Source organism: Actinia tenebrosa, unplaced genomic scaffold (assembly GCF_029948245.1).
Source record: "Actinia tenebrosa isolate PJP-AT-01 unplaced genomic scaffold, QUT_ActTen_1.0 PGA_scaffold17__23_contigs__length_9995812, whole genome shotgun sequence".
Taxonomy (NCBI): Eukaryota; Metazoa; Cnidaria; class Anthozoa; order Actiniaria; family Actiniidae; genus Actinia; species Actinia tenebrosa.
In genome coordinates this window covers 9,567,783-9,590,165 of record NW_028292577.1, presented here as the reverse complement: position 1 = coordinate 9,590,165, position 22,383 = coordinate 9,567,783, and the positions used below count along the sequence as shown (strand labels likewise).

General features: G+C 34.7%; 1 protein-coding gene across 2 annotated transcripts; it reads left to right on the top strand.

Moving 5' to 3' along the window:
- Positions 1 to 1,477: 1,477 nt before the first annotated feature.
- LOC116296285 (lethal(2) giant larvae protein homolog 1) lies at positions 1,478 to 22,049 on the top strand. 2 transcript variants are annotated; one of them, XM_031704303.2, is made up of 19 exons: positions 1,478 to 1,668; positions 1,746 to 1,843; positions 3,125 to 3,206; positions 6,458 to 6,576; positions 7,610 to 7,753; positions 9,343 to 9,415; positions 10,087 to 10,495; positions 11,293 to 11,362; positions 11,733 to 11,880; positions 12,501 to 12,568; positions 13,146 to 13,455; positions 13,628 to 13,892; positions 14,513 to 14,776; positions 15,255 to 15,473; positions 15,592 to 15,973; positions 16,449 to 17,136; positions 17,614 to 17,643; positions 18,557 to 18,615; positions 20,950 to 22,049. In XM_031704303.2, the coding sequence occupies exons 1-18, from the start codon at positions 1,579 to 1,581 to the stop codon at positions 18,575 to 18,577; spliced, it is 3,480 nt and encodes a 1,159-aa protein (XP_031560163.2). In that variant the 5' UTR covers positions 1,478 to 1,578; the 3' UTR covers positions 18,578 to 18,615; positions 20,950 to 22,049. The 2 variants fall into 2 exon arrangements, with proteins under 2 accessions (XP_031560163.2, XP_031560162.2); XM_031704302.2 differs by lacking the exon at positions 18,557 to 18,615.
- Positions 22,050 to 22,383: the final 334 nt, after the last annotated feature.

Below are 22,383 nucleotides of genomic sequence, written 5' to 3'. Positions count from 1 at the left end.
ACTACTTTGAAAAAATAACATTTCAGTCAATAAATTTAGAGTCTAAGTTTAATACTTATACACCGCACTACCTCCGGTACTGGTAGAACAAATACAAATTAATTTTCGACTCTAGAAAGGTTAATTTTCAAGGTTAATAAACTACGATTACAAAACCATTACGGATAGGAAAACGCCCATCTAAATCATGAGCGATGCGTGAGTGTATCCGCGCGGATGCGAGTGTGCAACGGAGTGGAATCCTAGGCTTGTCCGTATGACTCATACTATTAAACAAGAGTATGTTCATCAATATTTATTCATATTCAACGCAATTTAAATATCAAACCCTATTATTCCGAGAAAATACCTTCGAAAAATTTATGTCTTTACTTGAATAAAAAATGAATATCATTTTAAATAAAAGATTCACAAATAGGCAAAATACTATCTACTACGATAATTTGACTTTTATAAATATTTTTCTTTGTTCAACTCGGAGTAACATGTAATAGTATATATACTGATCACAAAAAAATATTGAGTGAAAATACTTAGAGACAATGATCACGACTAAGAATCATTAGTGTCTAATTCATTGTAATATAATACTTTGTCAATGAGAATTGCATTTTATTTATTAAAATCAAATTCAGATTTAAGATGTTATTCATGTTTAAAAATAACTCCGTTAGTGGTATTACAAGCCGCAGCAAGTAATAGCAAACTGCCTTGTTCGAAACTCAGTGATCGACTTACAAAACATAACAATGTCGGTTCCGTTTCGGGAATTTTTTTCACCAACAAAAACTTAAAATATTCTCAACCCCTCAAATTTGGGGAAAATGTCGGAATTTAAGTCTAAAGATACACGACTTCTCTCGACCCGGTGTCACTGTTATCAGATGTAAATTTCGGACTGGCGCCTGGGACGTTTGGGTGAAATTTGCATATTGCCGTTGTTTTGGAAGGTGTATTTTTAGCACACGTGGCTAATGAAACATTCAAATAAAGCTAGCCAAAGCTATGACCAAAAACCATGAAAAAAATAGGAATGGTTGATATTTTTGTATAATGTATAAAAGTAAGCAGGTATTTCGCTTAGGTACAAAGTTAATGCTTGGTTGCTTTGCGGCCGCTTTGGTTTGGGCGCAGAGGTTTTAGCGCGTAAAAACCCAAAGAACTTTTTAAATCTCTAGGGCCCAAACAGTCCCACGTCACTACAAAAACATCACACAATCATGTGCAATAAATAAATATTATCACAAAGGATAAAGCTGGTAAATTTATTCAAACTTCCTTAAATACACACAAAAAATACTTCGCAAAAAATTTCTCTCAACTTTGTTTGACATTGAACGAAAAGCCAATAGCATGTCGACAGCTGAAATGAACTTGCTCGGCGCGCTAATCTAGAGTTGAGCTCTGATTGGCTCGGCTTGGTTTGATTGACAGGGTGTCATGTGACTCAAGCCCAATATTCTGTGCAAGGCGTGATTGAATTTGAATCGAGTCTGCTCAACCTCCACTGGAACTCGTTTATAAATAATTCGTGTGCTTTGGCGGATTTTGAATTTCAGCTTACTCTCAGCACCAAATATGTTGAAGCTTGTACGGAGATATCGTGGAAAGTCTACCGATACCCACATAAAGGATAAAGAGGGACATGAACTGTTTGTCTTCAACAAGGTAAAGCTCCAAATTTCCACAATGCTCAAGTAGCGATTCGGAGTCCGCGTGTGACATGTGCTTTGCTCTCTTTCTAGACTATCGAACATGGATTTCCACACAAACCGAGCGCTCTAGCTCACGATCCTCAGCTGCATCTGCTAGCTATTGGTACAGAGGATGGAACTCTCAGAATGTATCCTTTCAGTTTGAAGCTTTAGTGGTTGAGTTTGAATTCACAGTCTTCCAGACAGTTAGATTCTGAACGGACGCGAGCTTTTGTCTCGAGGAACACGTTCTAACGCCCAAAATTGAATAAATTTGCGGTATAAAATCACTCGAATAGAACCCGGACTTATATATATTTTCAAAAGCTCTGGATTTTTATCGAGAAACGTTAACCTCAAAAAGGATCTAAATGCGATTTTAATGCACTCAAAATTAGGACCCCAAAGAATGAACGCCGTAATTTTATAGATTTTGCGAGTAAGAATTCTGCATGCGACTGGGTTGGTGCGAAAAGAAGGGCTGGTTTTCCATGAATTTGAGTCACTCATTCGCGAAAAAAACCTGAAATTTAAACCCTGAAACCTTCAGAAATATGCGGGTTTGGGGGATTTTTTTGTTGCTTGATACTTAGCGATATGTTGAATAAACATTGAGGGACAACGGAAATTGTTGGGCAATATGCAGCTCGCCATTTTGAAATTCTTACTCCCTAAAAGTCTCACGTAATCGCTTCGGTGCTTCACGGAGCATCTTAAATTTTATAATAACAGTACTTTTCCATGGTGAATTTATTTAATGATGGACTTTAGATGAGTTTGTTCTCGGTTTCAGTCGACTGTCCTTGCTACACGCGTAGTAAGCTTAAATCCTTGAATTTTTTTATACACCTCCTTCCATTTTATCCGTATAAAAATCCAATAAAGGCAGGTTATTGTATTGAGGAATTTTTCCCAATTTATAGTTTCCCAAAGGGGAAAATTATCTTATGGAGCTCCTTAATCTTTGATCTGAGAATAAATTGTACTGCGAGCTAGCCGATATTTATCATTGAAGCCTCTCGGCGACTCCAATCCCCAATATTTATTTCTCTATTTTCCGAGGTGTTTGAAGCTTTTTGCCCTAAAAACTGCTACCGTAAGTCAAAGAGTTCGAAACCTTAAGCGAGAACTTTGAGAAGTTGTGTTTAGTTTGTTTGCAGGCAATTAATAATATTTCTACTTGCAAGAATAGAGTAGACCGTACGACCAGTCTGATCTCGCTTCAGCGCAGCTTACATATTATCGATTGTCTTATTCTTTGATTTCCTATTATTGCAGACCGATTTCCTATCTTTGAAAATACAGCTATTTACCCTAGAATTTTATTTTTGTATTAGTTTATATATTTTTTCGAGGTTAGATTGAAATAAGTTTTCATATTGAGCTTCAAAATGGCGACACCTTTGTTTCTTTAACTTCAAATTTAACAGCTATGGAAAGCCAGGAGTTGAACTAACTGCGTCTCATCAAGAAGAAACAAGAATACAGGAACTACACTTTCTTCCAGAACAGGTAAATAGAATCCTAACCGCCACTATTGAATTGGAACGCCGCTAGCAAGTTCCATTTGAAGGGAGTTGTTCGCAACATTAGGGTGGGGCTTTGGTCATGGGATTTGAAATGCATAACTATAAAAAAATATATGTTCTGTAAGATTATTACATCCAAAAATTTTCAAAATTGCACTTAAAACAGTATTCAACCCTAATTCTGTATACGATTCTTAAACCTTTGTGAATTTGAGAACAAAGGACAGATTGACAACTTCAATTAGAAATTCAAAATAATGTCATTTGACTCTCATTGTAAAACTCGAATACTGTATACAGGAACTGATCCGGTGTATCTGAACCATTTGGCTCAAATTATAATTATTTTGTGAAGTTTTGTACCATTCTAAAAATAGCTTAAAGATTCGGACAAACATTGCATTCTGTTTAACCGCTACAAGGATTTATACGAACCGATTTTATTATTTTTACTTAAAGTTACAATAATAACCCATGTAAACTAAGATCAACTGCGATCGGCTGTGAAAATTATCTGCTGAAAGTAAACTCGTAAGTTTGTTTGTCCGAATTTCGCCTTTGTCTTCGTTTTTATGACGTCACGACTGCGCTGCGCTATTTGTCTGTATTTTAGCCTGTATAAAAAGGTTCTTTGCCTATCATTATCAGCATGGGCCTGGAAAAAAATAAGAGGCAAGACCCCTGATCTCGTATAGTACAGTACGTGTCCTACCCACCCTCTGTGTTCCCCTCTGTGTCTATTCTAAGACTTTTCCTTATTAGTGAACAAATACAAACTAAATTGTTCTTACTTCCTAAAAGCTGTATTAAATCCTTTCAGAAAATATATTTTATTGCTTTAAAATCTGTACAAATATATTGTGATTTACTGGTGTTTTTTTGGATTTTGTTTTTTCAACTTTGTTTTGAAGTTTGTGGTAGACTACCAAATGTTAAGGTTTGAGGTTAATATTATCTATGGTCTAGAGACCTCAAATAAAAATCTTGTATGAATTGCAAGGATTTTGTTTGCATTTGGATCATCATTAGCATAATAAGATGTCTGTCTGCTGGGATTTTGATTTTCAAGTGCTTTTATAACTTTTCATTGAGCAATATTGCTTTGCAAAATCCAATTGCATACAAAAATATTTCTCATTTCACTGATTCTAAAGTGTTTCAAATTTTGTTTGAGGTGCAAGATAAAATTATCCCTGGGGCTTTTGCAAAATTAAAGGGTTTTTTCCTAGGATTGAAAAGCTAGCTAGTATATAGTAACACTAAAATCAACTTTTATAAATAGATCGGAGTTTAAGAATTCATGCCATAAGACTTCCATGGTTAGCCAAATCCACTGCTGTTTGCCATAGCAGTATTGGATTTTCAGTTTTTCTTTAAGCATATAGTATGATTATTTTACAAACTTGGTAGAAAGTATATTTTCTGGAAAGGTATATGGGGAAAATGTACAAGTTATATCTTATATTATCTTCAGTTTTTTGTACCCAAATTGGTTTACCAGAGCAGAACAGGGATTGTAAATTGAATATTTTAAAAACAAATTAAATTTTGAGATTGAAAATATTCGCATTTGTTGGAATTGGACATTACCTATTTGTAATTATATTATTATTGGTGTGAGTGTTAAGATATTGTTGAATATAGGCTTTGAATATAAGTACTCTAGATGAATTTTAGATTGCAGAATTGCATGTCTAAGTACGATTTACACCTTTGAATTATATAACCTTTTATTGAACGGCATGTGATTTTACATACATGGGTTGATAACTCAAGGGTTAGCATAATATGATTGATATAAATTTATATGTTTGCACTCAACAATCCTTATTTAGGTTTCCAGGGTACTGGCTAGTGTTGTTCTTGAAACCACTTGCATATGTCTAAATGTCCATTTTACCAGTACTTGAAAAATAAATGTATTTTTAAATCTGTGGTTGGAACTGATATTGTGCTCTTATGAGTATTATAAAGTAATTTGGTATTATACACTGTACACTAGTCAGTAAAAATATTAATAAAAAAATGTAAGAAATTGATACTTGAGTTTTTTTAAAAAGGTTTTTTTTGCAGAATTCATTATCACCACTATTAAATCATCCTCATTAAATGTAGATCATTTTCACTTTCATTTAGCATGGTAGATTTAAGTCTTGTAAAATAAGGCTGCTTACATCCCAGACTATTATATTGATAACATTGCTTCATCAATACCATCTAGAATCATCCATTACCTTCTTTTAGGTATTGGTCATACTCGTCATGTTACAAAATGTTACAAAAAAGCGCCAGGGTTCATAGATCTGGTTATTCAGGCATTGCCCAAGTGCCTATTTGTGTATTTAAGAAAACTGCTTGCATTACTAAACCAACACATTTTTGTATTGTGGTGAACATACAAACCTTGCCAAACACTGTCTATTTCTTGCCAAGTTGCCACCCAGCCTTAAAGAAGTGGTATTATTTTATGTCTTTACTGTCTGAAAACTAAGTTCTTGTTTTCTGGTAATAGGAGAATGATTTTCCTGTAGATAAAACCCTTCATTTCCTGATCATAAAATTGTCTGTTGTTAACTTGAATGGTGTAGATGAGAAATTTTATCAGGATGACAGAATGAATGGGTGTTAATTAAATGGGACTTGAAAACCTTGACGTCTGTCTTTCAAATAAACTTATAGCTATATTTATAAATATTCTACTTGATTGACTATGATTATCAACCATGACTTGTAAAACATCTGTCTGGAGAATAAATTATGTTTGTGTTCATATTAAAACCTCCATGTCAGGTAATTACTTAGCTGCATTTCTTAATTCTTATTCTAGTTAGCACTAAAGTGTAGCATTATTTCAGCATCTATAGGCAGCCTGACTCCTGTCTGTGTTGAGAGGATACCAATATGGAAAGTCCAGATTCATTCAGTCTATGTTTGAAATGAAAATTACAAATTGCATTTAAAAACATTGTACCTTTTCAGAGGTACAGAACAATTTATTTGGTTGACAGCAGCGTATTGTCTGATTTCCTTGTCGCAAATGTTGTCTCGGTCACTCATAGCAATGAAAACAATGGTAAAATGGTAGGAGTGACCACACTGACTTTTGAGACTGTTTTTTTTTTTGTCTCAAAGTTGGCAACTCAAGATTGAAAGATTTGAACCAAAAAGTCAAATGTTCTGTCATAGAATCGAAGAATAGGCAGTTTTATTGACATTTTAAAATTTATTCCACAGGGAAGAATAATCAGTGTGTGTGACGATGGAGAACAAAACAGTATTCACCTGTGGGAAGTCAACAAAAAAGAAGGAAAATCTGTCCTTGAAGAGGTGAAGACGTGCACCCTAGAAGGAAGGTAAGAATGGCCTAGCTTTGATGAAAAGTTTCCTTGCACCACATTTATCTTAATTTTATTCTCCCAAAAAATGAGGCATGACACTTTAAATTTATTGTTTTCTTTAGCTTAGTTTCAGGCCATATGTCATTCCCTTGAGCATTGTTTCTTTGTTCACTAGTTACATTTGAGATGTAGCAAACAAACAAGGAATGTGGTTCTCAAAGAGATGACACAATCCATAACTTATCATATTAAATCATAACTGTTATGATTTTTCAAGTATTTACTTTGCTTAAACTTTGTTCCCTAATCAAAAACCACATTTTGACATCAATAATACTACTGAGTAAAGAAATGTTGGACATTTACATAATTATCGGATGCATTTGATAGATATGACATGAAATACTTACCAGAATCCATATGAAAAATTGAAAACTAATTTATGGCTGAATGATGATGTTTAATCAAGATATATGATAGTAATGTGATGGAGTGCCTGGCTAAAAACATCAAATTCAGATTTTTTAAAAACTTTTGTTTTTTACAGTAATTCTGCGTATTTAATACCAATGAATAGCAGCTGAAACCTTGACCAAATTAAGCAATTATTGATTAAAACTTTACTAAGTCAAGTGTTGAAGGTCAGAAAAGCTAAGAAAGATGGGAAATCTGTAGGCATTCCTTCATGCTCTGGATGGACTGAAGTTTCTTTGTAGAAATTAGTTTTTTGCTACAATTTGATTTTTGATTTTAAGAGGCTAATATTGGTTTCTTCGATGGTATTTTTATCCATACAATATATTATTATTATAGGGTTTGATAGAATTTAGACACTCTTATCTCTAGACTGGGGTCAGACATGAAAACAAACAATAACTTTACCTTTAATGTAAAAAAAATTGTTTTTGTTCTTGACTTTCTTACTTTGTGCCAGATTTTTCACGTGAACAACTTGCGATAGAAGAATGTCAGACTGTGACTACAATAACCCAACTTTTACAGATTCTTTTAGAAAGAGTACAACACCTCTTTTTTTCTCTTTAATCAGACTCAAGAAGATCTCAGTATGCTTCCTGTCTATGAAGACAAATCGGCTACTCCTTGGCACAGAAGGTGGAAACATCTACTTACTTGATATCAACTCTTTTGAGCTCCAAGATTATGTCATCTACCAAGATGTCGTCATGCAGAGGTATGTTTCATAAATCTCAAATAGATACTTCCTCCTGCATTAACAGATGTATTTCTACAGGTCTAGACTAGTTCAAAAGCAAAACATACACTAAGGACCTTTAGATAACCAAGGGGGGAAGGGCTTCTAGGATTTTGTAGCTTAATATATATTCTTCTATGACAAGCTCTGCAATTTTTTTTTTGCTCAATATTTCTCTAGTGAAAGGAGAGGTTTGTGCAATTTTTTTCCCTCATTTGTGAAGTGCTTACTTGATATTTTTTTGGCCCCCCCCCCCCCCCCCCCCTGCTCAATTATCTAACGGGTGGTCCCTAAAGTCGTGACAACTGTAGTGTAAAGTTAAGAATTTATACCTTGAACAACACCAATGTTTTGAAATCCCACAGACCTTTTACTGGTATCTATAAATAGCTGACTTATAAACACAGTACACACCCATTGAGAAAAATATTGTCTTAAGACATGTCATTTTGTAATGTGTATCAGTGCTATTTGTAAACCAACAAAAAATTAATTTAGGGTCTATAAAACTTGTAATAATGGTGTTGACACCATTAGTCCCCACGATGACATTGTTACAAAGTTTTGACAGATTGTCATGGCAACTTGTGTGCCCTCAAAAAATTCTTGTCTTGAAAACTGGTAACATTATTTGACTAGCTGTCTAAATTTATGGACAGTCTTGACAAATAAAATATCAACTATATCCATCATGTGTCATCTAACAAAGGGGATTTTTTCCACAAATGAAGATATTTATTTACCAAGAAAATCGCTTTTTTAATGTCCAGATTTTGGCCTTTTTTAGTTGCTCTTTAAATAGCAAAATATACACTTCAGTGGCACTTGGGGGAAAAAATTCTTTTCATGATTTTACTTGTTGCCAATATCTTGTATTAGTCGTAAGTTATAAGTAATACATAGAGAAAAAAACTATTTTTGTAGACAATGTTATTTAAGTTATCATTCAGAGATGAAATGGTCTGGTCTGGAAATTATGTATATTGATTGGTTGTTTGATGGTTAGTTTTGCATTGAATTATTAGTATAGACCAGACTAAATATCGAAAATCAATTTGAAATAAATTAACTTGGGTCTGGCTCAAAGGAGAATCCTTTTTCTAAGCCTTAAAATAACATCCAAAGATCTTTGGCAAGGATGTATTTTCAATTAAGACCTACAAGCCAATAAATAAATGAAATATATATACAATAAGAATATATGTTTGAGAAGAAAAAGTCAAGACAACATTTTTCTTCTCAAACAAATATTCTGCTCTACTTGTATCGATGTATTGAGCACTATCTTACGGAAAATTGATTCACAGATTTCTTACAATAAGAATATATATATATATATTGAAATAAGATGAAATTAATAAGATTATGTATATATTTAATAATTATAAGAATAAGATAAAAATATATTATATATATAATATAATATGTATTATATTATATATATAATATATATTATATTATTGTGATTGTATAAAATAAGAATATGTATATATTGAAATAAGCTGAAATTAATTTATGCATAAATATAATTTAATTTAGGCATTTTATCTGTTTTGTTCTGTATCTAGTGTTGAAGAAGAGAATAAAACAAATGCTGGCTCAGTAGAGGCTATTCAGGAACACCCTGAAGACCCCCAAAAGGTAAACCCAAGGACAACACTTGAACAGAGGTTTTTGAAATTAAAGACATGGGAATGTATTCAATTAGAAGCATCCAAAACCTCTAATCAGCTTAGCAAATTCCAGAATAAAATAGTCATGAAATTGGACTTTGTTTGGGAATTCATATGTATTTTAAACATGGTGGAAATTGCTAATAAATCTAAAACAAACTTTACTGACAACCTTGAATTTTTCATACTCTTCCACTTCTTTAAAGCTTAGAATGGATCAATACAAAAGGTGTTAATATCTGAACATGTAAGATAAAACCATTGATGACAATTGGAACAATTAAGGTCAATTCTGAATAGTTTGATTCTATGAAGACCACTGTCAAAAGTATCACTGACAGCCATTAGTGCAAAACAATTTTGGCAGGCAAACGGCTTTATTTTAATCTTTGTCCTAAATTGCATTGAGTCTCATGACAGCTCTCAAACATCACAGAAGAGCCCATTACATGGAATTAGAACTTGTGATGATGGTCGTAAAATATAAGATTAAGTTTCAATCTTATTTGGTATAAAATCAACTGTAGCAGCAGTAATATTTGTACAGAAACCCCAAGCTCTATTCCTTTGAATTACAATAAATCTAAAAAATCTGTTTGGTTGTCAGTTGCTTACATATTTAATCTTTTTCCCCCCTAGATTCTTATTGGATACAAAAAGGGGCTGATTGTCTTGTGGAATCATGCGTCATGTAACGTACAACATACATTCCCCAATTCCATTGATCTTGAGAGCATAAGCTGGAACGAGACTGGAGACAAGTTCATCAGCTCGCACGCCGACGGTAGCCAGAGCATCTGGTCTTTTGACAATGAAGCCATCACAACTGAAGAAACCTCAACACCATTTGGCCCGTTCCCCTGCAAAGCCATTACTAAAGTAGAATGGCAAGACAATACCATTTTATTCGCTGGTGGAATGCCGAGAGCCAGCTATGGTGATAAGAACGCTGTATCCCTCATGCAGGCTGGTTCCTCTACACAAGTTGTGTTTGACTTCTCTTCCAGAGTTGTGGATTTCCTCGTCATCTCAAACCCGGATACCAACAGTGAGTAGTACTCTGTATTCTTTATCCAGCTGAGATGATTATGATTATCCTAAGAAAAATAGGGTCTAAGTAGCAATTTGAATAGATTATTAAACCAATGGCTGGCAGAATCCCATGACCTTTTGTGTTGACCTTGGATTTTCTTCCAAGGGTATTTCATCTTGGCTGCATTCATCCCTAGGGACCATTCATAATTTATGAGTTATTGGGCTACATGAATTTTGAGAGACAGTAATTTTTGGCTCGTCCTTCGAGTAACGGACACAGTTTACGTAATCCAATAGAAACAACAAAAGAACCCTAGTTACTGTATTTAATAAAACGAAGCTAGCAAAGAATACAACAGGTTTCCCGCACACGAATAAGGATAAATTTTCCAACATCCAGGGGGCCTTTTTTTAATTGGGTCATTATGAAATTATATTAGTCATATTCTAAAATTAGGGAGTCAAAAAAATACATTTTAAAAAAGACCACTAAAAAGATGTTTCAAAACCCAGAATCTGCATAGTTTCCCTAACCCATAAATTATGAACGGTTCCCTTGCAGGGTTTAATTGTTTTATTTAATTAAAGACATGAAATAGTCTAATCAAAATTTATTCTATTGTTTTCTATTGTTTTCTTTTGTCTTTACTTGAGTATCCAACAATTAGTTACGTTTTGCAGTTTAGATCAAATCTTTCTACAATAATAACTTTTTTGCTTCTGTTATTTCTGTCACACATTATTCTAAAGCTTACATATTTTGCACTAGAATACATTTTATTATATTAATATGGTTTGTCTGATCCACAGAGCCAGCATGTCTTGCTGTTTTGTGCGAACAAGAATTTGTGGTCATTGACTTGAAGACAAAAGAACAAGGGTAGGTTTGAGTTTGGGTTTCATGGAATCTAACAAATAGCTCTAAGCAGATAACTGAGAATAGAAATGTGAAAAAATGTCATTGACAAGGCTCAAAATAAGCTTTTATATTCTAGTAATGTGAATTAATGTTGCGTGCTGTTTTGAGGTTTTTTTATTATTCTGAAATACTTCAATTTGTGCTGTATTTTTGTGAGATGTTGTACTTGAAAATTTTTTTAAAAATGAACCTTTTAAGAACCTGTTAATGAATAATATTGAACAGAGTTGCTATGAACTATTTGGTTTCTTTGTCATATTCACAAATTTTATTCCTCCAAAGTACATTATAGATTTTGATATCAATGTTAATGATCCTTTTGTTGTTCCAGGTATCCCACATTTCTTCAGCCATACCTAATCTGCCTTCACTCATCCCCAATCACTACCTCCTTCCATTGTCATGGATGTTCCAATGAACTATGGGACCAGATTACTGCCGCAGGAAAGGAACAGATGAAATCAGAGTACACAGAAGAGGTAAAGATTTCTTATACAAACTTCCGTTTTCCTCAATTTAAAACCTGGTTCCACAAACCTTTTTGTCTTGGTGTAATGTTTTTCCATTTTAGACTTCTATAGCATCATTTATTTGTTTAACAAACGTTGCTTAAGGAGAGCATAATGATAGTGATAATGATGAGGAAAACTTTATTGAGTTTTGCCCGAATACAATCTTAAATCTCTCTACGTATAAGTAATTTACAATTGGCTACTTGAATTGAATACAAAACGTGACAAATGACAAAAAGAAAAAGAAAAAAAAAATGAAGACTATTAATACTGCATTAACTCAGGACTCTTCCATTCTTTGTTCCTGCAGCAGAAAATACAATATGATGATCTAATTGCAATATTTATTAACTTTCTGATGATGTAAAGGCGATCATTGTTATTGAAATCAAGGTCTTTTCAAGAAAATGATGTGACCTAAAAACATTAAGCACAGGCCAAAATGAACTATTGGGAAGCTTATCTGTTAATGTCTATCATTAGCCAAAGATTAGCCAAAGTTAAATAAGATAAAAATGTGATAAATTACACAAATTATTTAAAACATTTAGAACCAGGATTTTAATGTTCATGGTTTTAATTTATAGGAATGGCCTGTGACTGGTGGCAATCCTCTGCTTGATAGCACTGACGAGAAGAGCATGTTAATCACTGGGTACGCTCATGTTTCATATCTCTATTCTCTCCCATTTTTTTAAAGGTTTTTGGTTGATTAGTGAATGAATGAAAGAACAATTTCTTTTTTCCAAATAATTTTTTGAATTGTTTCTAAATCTCTTTTGCTTTAGCACATAACATGAAATCTAATCTAAATCTAATCTTGACCTTCCTGCATTTAAGAAGAGTTGAGATTGTGATGTCATTACTTAATGCTTTTGATGAAGAGCAAATACTTGGGAGCAATTAGCGTCATGGTTATGGTCTTGCAGCATGTTTATTTTCCCAAATCTCACCGACAGTTAAACCAAAGACAACAAATGCTTTAATTTCCACTTTGTCATCTCATTTCAAATCCTCACGACATTTTATCAGTTTTATTTTTCCTTAACTAGCCTTTATTCCAAGGGAAAACCCACATAGCCTGCTGTGGACCAAAATCCACTTGGGCGTAATGTTTTCCCATTTCAGACTGTGTCATAGCCTACAGTATACTTTCTTTAACAGTTACATGAGAAGTTACATTAAAAGAAGTAGAATAAAGCATGATGAAGTTCGTTATAAATATTTTTCAGTCATGAAGATGGATCAGTCCGCTTCTGGGATGTCTCACTGGTTGAGATGAGTTTGATGTACACTCTAAACACCTCCAAGATGTTCGTCAGTGATCATGAGGCTCACGACAATGGAGCACAAGAGGTTGAAGAAGAAGGATGGCCACCATTCAAGAAGGTTGGAAATTATGATCCCTACACAGATGATCCACGCTTTGCTGTCCAGAAGATCCTCCTGTGTAGCGTTAGCAAGACACTTACTGTGGCTGGAAATGGTGGCCAGGTTGTGCAGTATGGTATTAGTGATGACGAGAACAACGTTGAACTCCAGGTAGGATTGATGTTTTTTTTTGCTATCATCATTGGTGAAAGCTATTGAAGCATTTCATAGTATTTTACTCTCTTCCTCAAAAAGAAAAAAATGGGAATGAAAGGAAATGCAAAGTGGACACCATTGGAGTATCTCGAACTCAATTACTAATATAGAATTTTTTTAAATCAAGGTTATAGAAATTGATCTGGTTGAAGACAAAGAAAGACTCCAGTGGAAAGGACATGGGCCACTCACCCTCAGAGAAGGACAGATCACAGTTCCTCGTGGCTTTCAGCCAAAACAGGTCCTACAGGTTATTCCTGCTGCACCTGTCACTGCCCTTGCACACCACTCTGCCTGGAATGCATTAGCTGCTGGTACCTGCCATGGATTTGGTCTGGTTGACATGGAAAACAAGAAAGTGGTTACCACCAAGTGTACAGTTTCTGAAGAAGGTAGGTTGAAAACTATGTAGTTAATTAAACAAGACTTTCAAATAACTGCAGTATCCTAATGGTAATGCACTGGAATGGTGTTTACCAGATCACAAGTTTAACTCCTGGCCAATACACTAGTATTTTTGGGCAAAGCATAGGACTCGTATGGTACCCACTCTACAAATGGTGAAAAAATACCTCAAGATTTGGTCAACCCAGAAAGGGCAATTCCATTTAGGAACCAACTTTTCTCCTCCAACCCCCCTCTCCCTAACAGTGTTGAAGAGACGAATGCCGATGTGCCGCCACCAATCATTAGGTGAAACAACATTGATAATGGGGAGGGGGATTTATAGTATCGGATGATAAATTTTAGAGCAAAATTTTACAAATATTTCCATGAGATTAGGAATTAATAATATTAGGGGTCTCATTATTTTATTCGTAGATTGTAGCTTCATAAATGGGTGGGTACCAGAATTTTGAGTGTAAATCTGACAAAAACCCTCACAGTTACTGCATACTAAATTCTATGGAATTTAAATAAAATCACTTATTTGGAATAAAGTTTTTATCTACTTTATGCATCTTCAAATTTAGCAGAACTCTGAATAAGTTTCTTATTCTCCAATCCACAGAACTTTCCAACACAGGAGAACCAATCGCAAGGAAGAAGTCCCTAAAAAAATCCATCAGGGACTCATTCAGGCGTCTCCGAAGAAGCAAGAAGAAGAAGACTGAGGAAACGCCCAAGAAGGAGGGCGAAGAGGGTGAGGCAGCAGCATCATCTCCTGCCGAATCTGCTCCTCCAGTCCAACGCCTTGTGCATGAGAACCGTGTTGATGAGACCATGTTGAGCATGGTGCGCTGCATCTACTTTGTCGACACTTTCTTGAAGGATGGTAAGGCTATATAAGGCAGCAACAACTTTAATATTATCCTCAAAATAAAATTGTTGGTTTAGTATTTTTATTTAGATTTGTCATTAAATTAACATGACAAAATGAAAACATGATTATGAAGAATACTTAATAATATTACACAATTGCAAAAGGGACTATTTGAATCTCGACTTCTATGTTTTTGAACACCACAATCATTTTGCAGTTGAATTTATACTATATAGATAATTTGCATATGAATGTAGCTACCTTGATATATACCAAAAGGTCTCTGCTTGAGAGAAACAAACTTGATTATCTCGAAATCCAGTCAGGTGTTGGTGGAGGTAACCTCTGCTAATAGCCTTCTTTTCTGAAAAAAGGAAAAACTCAAATGTGGACAAAAATTGATTACCTTTAGACTGGAATAGACTTGTTTTTGGATTAATTGTTTTCTTCGTTTGCACTGCAACACTAAAAAAATGTCTTTTGGTTTTAGGTGTCCATCACAACCCATCCATGTGGGTTGGCACAAATGCTGGCCAGATCTTCGTCTACAATATCACTTTACCAGGAGAAGAAAACAAGGAAGAAGGATTGAAAGCAGAAATGGGAAAAGAAATCAAACTCAGACACAAGGCTCCAGTTGTTGCCATATTTGTTGTTGACAAGGAAGGCTTGCCATTACTTGGAGACTTGGCAGATGAGGATGAGAAAGGTAAAAAAGTAGTTTCAGAATCTTTTGCCACTGCTGTTGCTGTTGTTTTATGAGGCAAAAAAGATTTTTGAAAGCCTGACTTTGATTTCCTCATTTTACTTTTGATTCTTTTGTGCAGAAGGACAAGCAAGTGGACAGCACTCTCTTGTCATTTGCTCGGAAGAACAATTCAAGATCTTCAGTCTTCCTCACCTCAAAGCCCGCCATAAGGAGAAGCTCACAGCTGTTGATGGTTCGCGTGTTCGCAAGATTTCCATCATTAACGCACACAGCAAAAGTGATGATTCAGGCTTGGTTTACCATTGCCTGGCTTGTCTCAGTAACCAAGGAGACCTCTCTGTGTACTCCATCCCTCACCTCAAACTTCAGCTCAAGGTGTCTTGTATGAAGAAGGAAGACAAGATTGCCATCCAGTCGCTCATCTTCACATCCAGTGGACAAGGGTTCTATCTCAGATCTCCTTCAGAACTGCAGAGATTCTCTCTCACTGCTAGTGACCTGTAAGTTTATTTATTTGTTTACAAATACTAAAATACATTTAATTCATGTTACTGTACCTTGACTTTTAAAAAAATGCCTTATCAACATGGTCAGTTTTTTGACTGCCTTTCTTACTGGCTATGAGTACTACCACCATGCATCTTTTGAGGATTTTTTTATAGCTTCTCAAGTAAATTTCGCATTAAAAATCTAATTCCTAATTCCACAATCGATAATCCACTCCATTATTCCAAAAGAAAAAATCAAAATGTCAGTCTGGTATACCAATCTATTTATGTTGGCGAGAGAAAAAAAAATTTCAGTCTGTCAGATTCACGTTGTGCTTCAGGATGAGTTTACTCAGATATAAGTAAAAGATTTACATTCTCTGGAAATGAATATGGCTGCCCCAGGAGTAAGGTACATCCAAAGTTTAGATTGAAAGCAGTTTTGTTGCTTTTATTGAATCTCATTTGTTTTAATTGCTTTTTTTAGCCTCAAACCCGAGTGTGTCCTTGAACTTGCTGAGGGAATGAGACCACCTGAATCAGTTGAAATTGAAGTTGTAGAAGGAGAGGCAGAAGGGGAGAAGAGAGAGAGAAAAGATTCATCTTCATCTTCCTCTTCATCTTCGTCGTCATCAGATGATGAAAAGGACGAAGAGAAGAAAGCAAAGAAGGCCGAGAAGAAAAAGAAGAAGGCTGAGAAAAAGGCTGCTGCTGCTGCAGCCGCAACAGTCACTGCTGCCGAAGTAGCTGAAGAAGTTGAAGAGAAGAAAGAAGATGTTGAAGAGAAGAAAGAAGAGGTTGAAGAAGAAACAAAACCAGAAGAACCAGAACCAGAAAAAACAGATGAAAGTGAAATGCAAGTGGTTGTCATGCCAGATGAAGGAGTAAGCGTAAAGACTGAACAAAAGGTAGAATCTTCAACACACGAGACCTTTCACCATCAGACTTCCAATTCGGAAGTAAAAGGAATGAAAGAAGAAAATGCACTCCACTCAGAGGAGCAAACTGTCTCAGAAAGCGAGAATGCTAGATCAGTGGTCACGACAAAGCGTATTGTTACAAGCACTCGTGTCGTCAAACAGTCAACTTCACATCGCATAGTCACCTCAGAAGGAGAGACTGTAGAGGCTATTGAAGGTTTTGAGAATCTTAAGATTCAAAATGGCGATGATAAGGTGAGCATAGTACTGTACGTTTACCAAAGCAAGGGCAGATCCAGGGGGAGGGTTGGGGGGGTCGCGACCCCCCTGTCATTCCTGAGGTCAAATGGGCTTCCTGTGGTAAAAATGCGACTGGGATTCCTTTGCCCACAAATTTTACCCCTGAGACCCCCCCTTCAAAAAACCCTGGATCCGCCCTTGCAAAGTACAATCAATTGACCCAATTTGTCTTGGTTCAATCTCTACCCATTTTAGATCATGTGTCATTTCCTTCTTAATTGTATCCATATGCATGTGTCCTCTCATGGGGAAGCCGTTAGCAAAGCTATGGTACTCTAGGGCATGACACGTGATCTGAAATGAGAAAACTGTGGATTAGGTCTATAGCTGTTTGCTCCTTGAACGTTTTTGGAAATAGCTTTCTACACGAACAATATTCAGTCTCTCACTCAACTGTTAAATTACCTGCTGATGTTAAAAATCATTTCTTAGGTTAATGATGCTGAAGAAGTTGTAGATGAGGTGAGTAGCAAGTTCTAATTTCCATTATCTAGATATTATTATAAGCAATTATGAAAAATTTTGACTTCACTTTACTTATTACTTTAAACAAGATTTGTAGGAGCACTTGGATTTTACAATCACTTGGGCATTTATAGTTGGAAGGTTGAAATGTCCTTTATGGATTATCAATACAACTTGAGACATTAACAAGTATATAGGTTTGCTGCTATATCTCATCTCATTTATTTTCTATTTCTGTCTCTCCTGTTTTGCTTTAAATACACTTTCTGAGCCTAATATTATTTTAGATTCTACAGGGTATTTAAATTCGATATATACCAGTGTTAGGATACAGAGGTGTTTTTGGTTTAGGCCTCAGTCAATACCTCGTACCAAGATTATTTCTTAATAAAACCCTTGTATTGATTTCCTAGAGAAGTTTTTCTGGGGGGAAAAAAAAATAGGCAGTCTTTTCTTGTGCAAAAAAGCATCCATTGTTTTGTTCCTCCAGAACAATTCCCCTCAGGATTCAGTGCAAGGGGTCTATCAATAGCGCAGCGTGCTGATTCTAAAAATAGCTTAAAGATTCGGACAAACATTGCATTCTGTTTAACCACTACGAGGATTATACGAACCGATTTTATTATTTTTACTGAAAGTTACGATAATAACCCATGTAAACTAAGATCAACTGCGATCGGCTGTGAAAATTATCTGCTGAAAGTAAACTTGTAAGTTTGTTTGTCCGAATTTTGCCTTTGTCTTCGTTTTTATGACGTCATGGCTGCGCTGCGCTATTAGCTTCTCCCTGGGAATAGATTATACACTGTCGTAACAAACCCTAGCCCCAGATACATTCATCCACATATCTGCACAAATGCTTAGCTTGCCATTGTAAGTTGATTGTGTTATTTATGGTCATTGCTTCTAGGTTGAGCACGCTACAAGCTGAAATACCAAGCCATTCCTAAGCTCACTCATTTAGAACAGGTTCCTATCCATTCTTTTGTTTTGTTGAATTTTAGTGCTTGGAATTTTTATTTGCTTAAATTTTAAATCTAAAGCAGAAGAAAAACCTCTAAAATCAAAAAATAATAAAATAACATTTAAAAAAAAACCACAATTATTATTAACCAAAAGGATAAAACCTTTCATTTTAAGCTGCTAATTATTAATTTGCAATTTCCTATTTTCTCATCATTTTTTAACGTTTCTTATTTTTCTAATGTTCTCTTTTATAATTCTTACAATAATTTTTACCCTAATTTTAAAATTAATACTGAATGGCTGCACAAAATTGATCAAAAAATCTTCAAGGTTCTAAAACTGATTTTGAAAAGAGAAATTTTCCATTACAGTTTCATTCCAAATAATATCATGTCACTCGGATGTAGGATGTCAAACTTTAATCTTGCACTTAGAGCAAGAATAGATGTTATATCAAAATTACATGACTTACAGCTTGATGTATTTATCATGATATCTATTGCTAATTATGCAAGGTTTTTGGTATATATTGCACCCTAAATAATATATGAGCATAATTTATACATAAACTATATAAACCGTTAAACTAAAATAACTAATAAAATGCACTCTTTTCACTTCCCAGCATAAACCTTCACGTAATGAAAGCCATATCACATTTTGTGAGTGCCATTATTTCTTCTTCTTTTCTTGTACTAAATTTTCATTATTCCAAAAAGTTGTGCCGCTAATTTTGTTAACAACGCAGCCTTAATTAGATTAATACACTGCTAATGAAATGGGTTTCACTAATACTCTGATTATAAAGCTTATATCTTGTACTCATTTATTATTCATGAGCTCATCGATCAACCAGGGTTTCTTATTTGTACCATGTGCAGTAGTTTGAAACCCCCATCAAATACAACTGCACCAATTTCAAAGTACTAGAACTTTGAAATAAAAACAAACCATAACAGAGTATAAGATGTCATGTCAAATACTCGTCAATGTATTCTATTGGGGTTTCAAAATATTCGTGGAATTGGCAAATTTGAAATTCCACTCCCATTTTGAAACCCCAATAGAATACAACAACTTGTATTTGAAACATCACTTCTAAATCAGCTCTCTTGTCTTGAATAAATAATCTAACTCATCATTTGACTACTAATCTTATATCCTTAATAGTCTCTTGGCATTTTAATGCTGAACATTTCAAGTGCCTTTGCATGAGTAATCCATATAACAACTCACTTCAAAAACTAATGACAGTCGTCCTGAAAATGAGAATATTAATGATGGGGTAACCCAGTTGGCCTACTTTATCTTATTTGTAGTGAATGTTTTTGTCTGTAGGCTGCACTTTTCAAAGGGTCAGGGGGATGACTTGGTAAAATTAAATTTAAACTTTAAGCATAAATCAAAAGCGACAAGTACTGCATCCTATCTTTTTTTCATTTATTTTTGAATCTTCGACACAAAACTCCTTGGCTGGTGATATAGTAATTGACCATTCTTCTTTATCAAGATCTATTTCCTAATGCAGTTTGATTCATTGACAATGATAGCAACTTAAACTTAAATCTTTTTGTCTGATTATAACCAACTCTTAAATGACTTCTTATAGTCTTAAAACATCCATTGACTGTTGAGTTCTTTTAAACCTTAAATTAACACTGTAGAGACTTTTGCACCATCACGTGATGGCAGCCATGCCTCCTGATGTCATGGATCACGTGTTGGTGTGAAGTCTCTTAGTCTTTTTAACCTTTGGTCTAACCTATAGAGTACAAACACTAAAAGTGTGCAACACTTTGCACTATTTAGTAATAAACAGTAAGCAATTGAAAACAATAGGATTAGCAAAATTTAGCAGTATTTAGTGGTATTTATGTTGCACACCTATAGTGTTTGTACTCTACTATAAATGTGTTTTCTTAGGCTATCCTTTTAAGTTATGGATACATTTTATTTTCTTGCTTTTTGTATCTGTTTGCTATCCCATTGAACTAAGAAACACTCACTCAATACAAAGTTTTTAACTACTGTCATAAGGATATTCCTATTTTTGGGACATTTTCCATTTCAGTGCATGTGTTATTTCTTGAGTATTTCTTTGTTTACCAATAATGTTTGCAGATTATTTCATCCCAGAGTGATGACATAATCTGAATTGGTAAATCATGCCGCACTAAATTGGCCAAGAGGATAGGATTTTCCTTAATTATGATGCAAAAAAAGTAATGAAAGGTTTTCTGCTACTCTGTCTCTCAGCCATAAAAGACACCATAGCAACAGATACAAGGGCAATCGTTCCTTGAATATCAAATCCAATATTTTTTGCTTCTGTTATAGATGGATGGACTTGAATGTGAGAAGAGAAGATCCAAGGGGAAAGGGTTTACATGTCCTGGAAAACTTAACACTAGACGTTCAGCTGAGATGCAAGCAGCCAAAAACCTTGACGATGCATAAAATAACCATTAATGATAGCTGAAGATTTCAGATTCTACTACTTCTTTATTCAGGGGGGGGGGGAGGGTAGGTAGAGTATTGGTTAGCCTAGAGAATGTTGATGAAACTGGACTGATGATTACAAATGTAGCCAACAGTCCATTTTCTTGGACTTTTCCTCACCAACTAGGGTGGGGTAGGGGAAGCTAATATTCACTTACTCTCTTGACGAGGCGCCTAAGAAGCCATAGGAACTGAAATTAATATTTTGCAGGCAATAGACAGAATAGTATTATCATACTAAGATAGCAGCATGTTTACCTTAACTTATAGCCAGCGTACCTTCGTGTGAGCAGACTCGTATTTTAGCAATGTGCAGAGTTGAATGAGCTGATTGCATGATTATTAATATTAGTTTGTTATTAGTAGTCGTTTGATTTCCAAGGTATTTGTTTTGCGTTTGTGCACTCAGTCCTACTTTCTGTTGTGCAAGGAGTTTTTTAAATTACATTTTGTGCAGCCTATTGGCTGTATTAGTTATTTTTAATCGATTTAATAATGGAATGTTGATTTTAGCATTAATAGGGGGTGACGAAGGCCTATAGGAAGCATTTTATAGAAATACTTCATGCATCGTACATAAGTTACAGCTCTCGTTGTCATGGCAATCCAGAGCTTACGACTACTACCTTAACACAAACACGGCATACTTCAACAAAAATTAATTCATGTCTTCAAATTTCCCATATACACTTTCTAAAATGCCTTGTTTTGGACCATTTTAGCATCAACCATAGCTAACCTTAATTCACGATCATTCATATCGCACCTATCAGGAACTGTCGGCCCTCTAGTAAGTTTTCCTTTTTATCTTTGATAGTTTATATTATGCTTTTGTTTTAAAATGTAGGGTAGTTAATTTTCTTAAACATCCAAGTTTAAGCCCTTTTAGAATTCTTTTTATGAATGTATGTAAGAATAAAAGTCTCATTACTAGTTTATTCAATGTGTTATTTCATGGTCATCGCCTGGGAGCATCACTTTGATAGAGCACACAAAATTTTGCACTATTTAGCACTAATTAAACAATGGAAATAGAATGAGTGCTATTTAGGTTGTATACTGGCTGTGTACAGTGATCACAAACGGCATTTCTGCTATCCTTGCATGAACAATATATAGAATCTCTTGAGTATTTTGACTTTTGAAAAACAAAATTTTAGGATAGGGAATAACAAAAATTTGTAATGGGATTTTAAAAGTTCAGAAAGAATAATTGATACATTTTTTCCCCTGAAAGGTTTGAGTTCATAAAGAAAAACAATTTTTAATGAG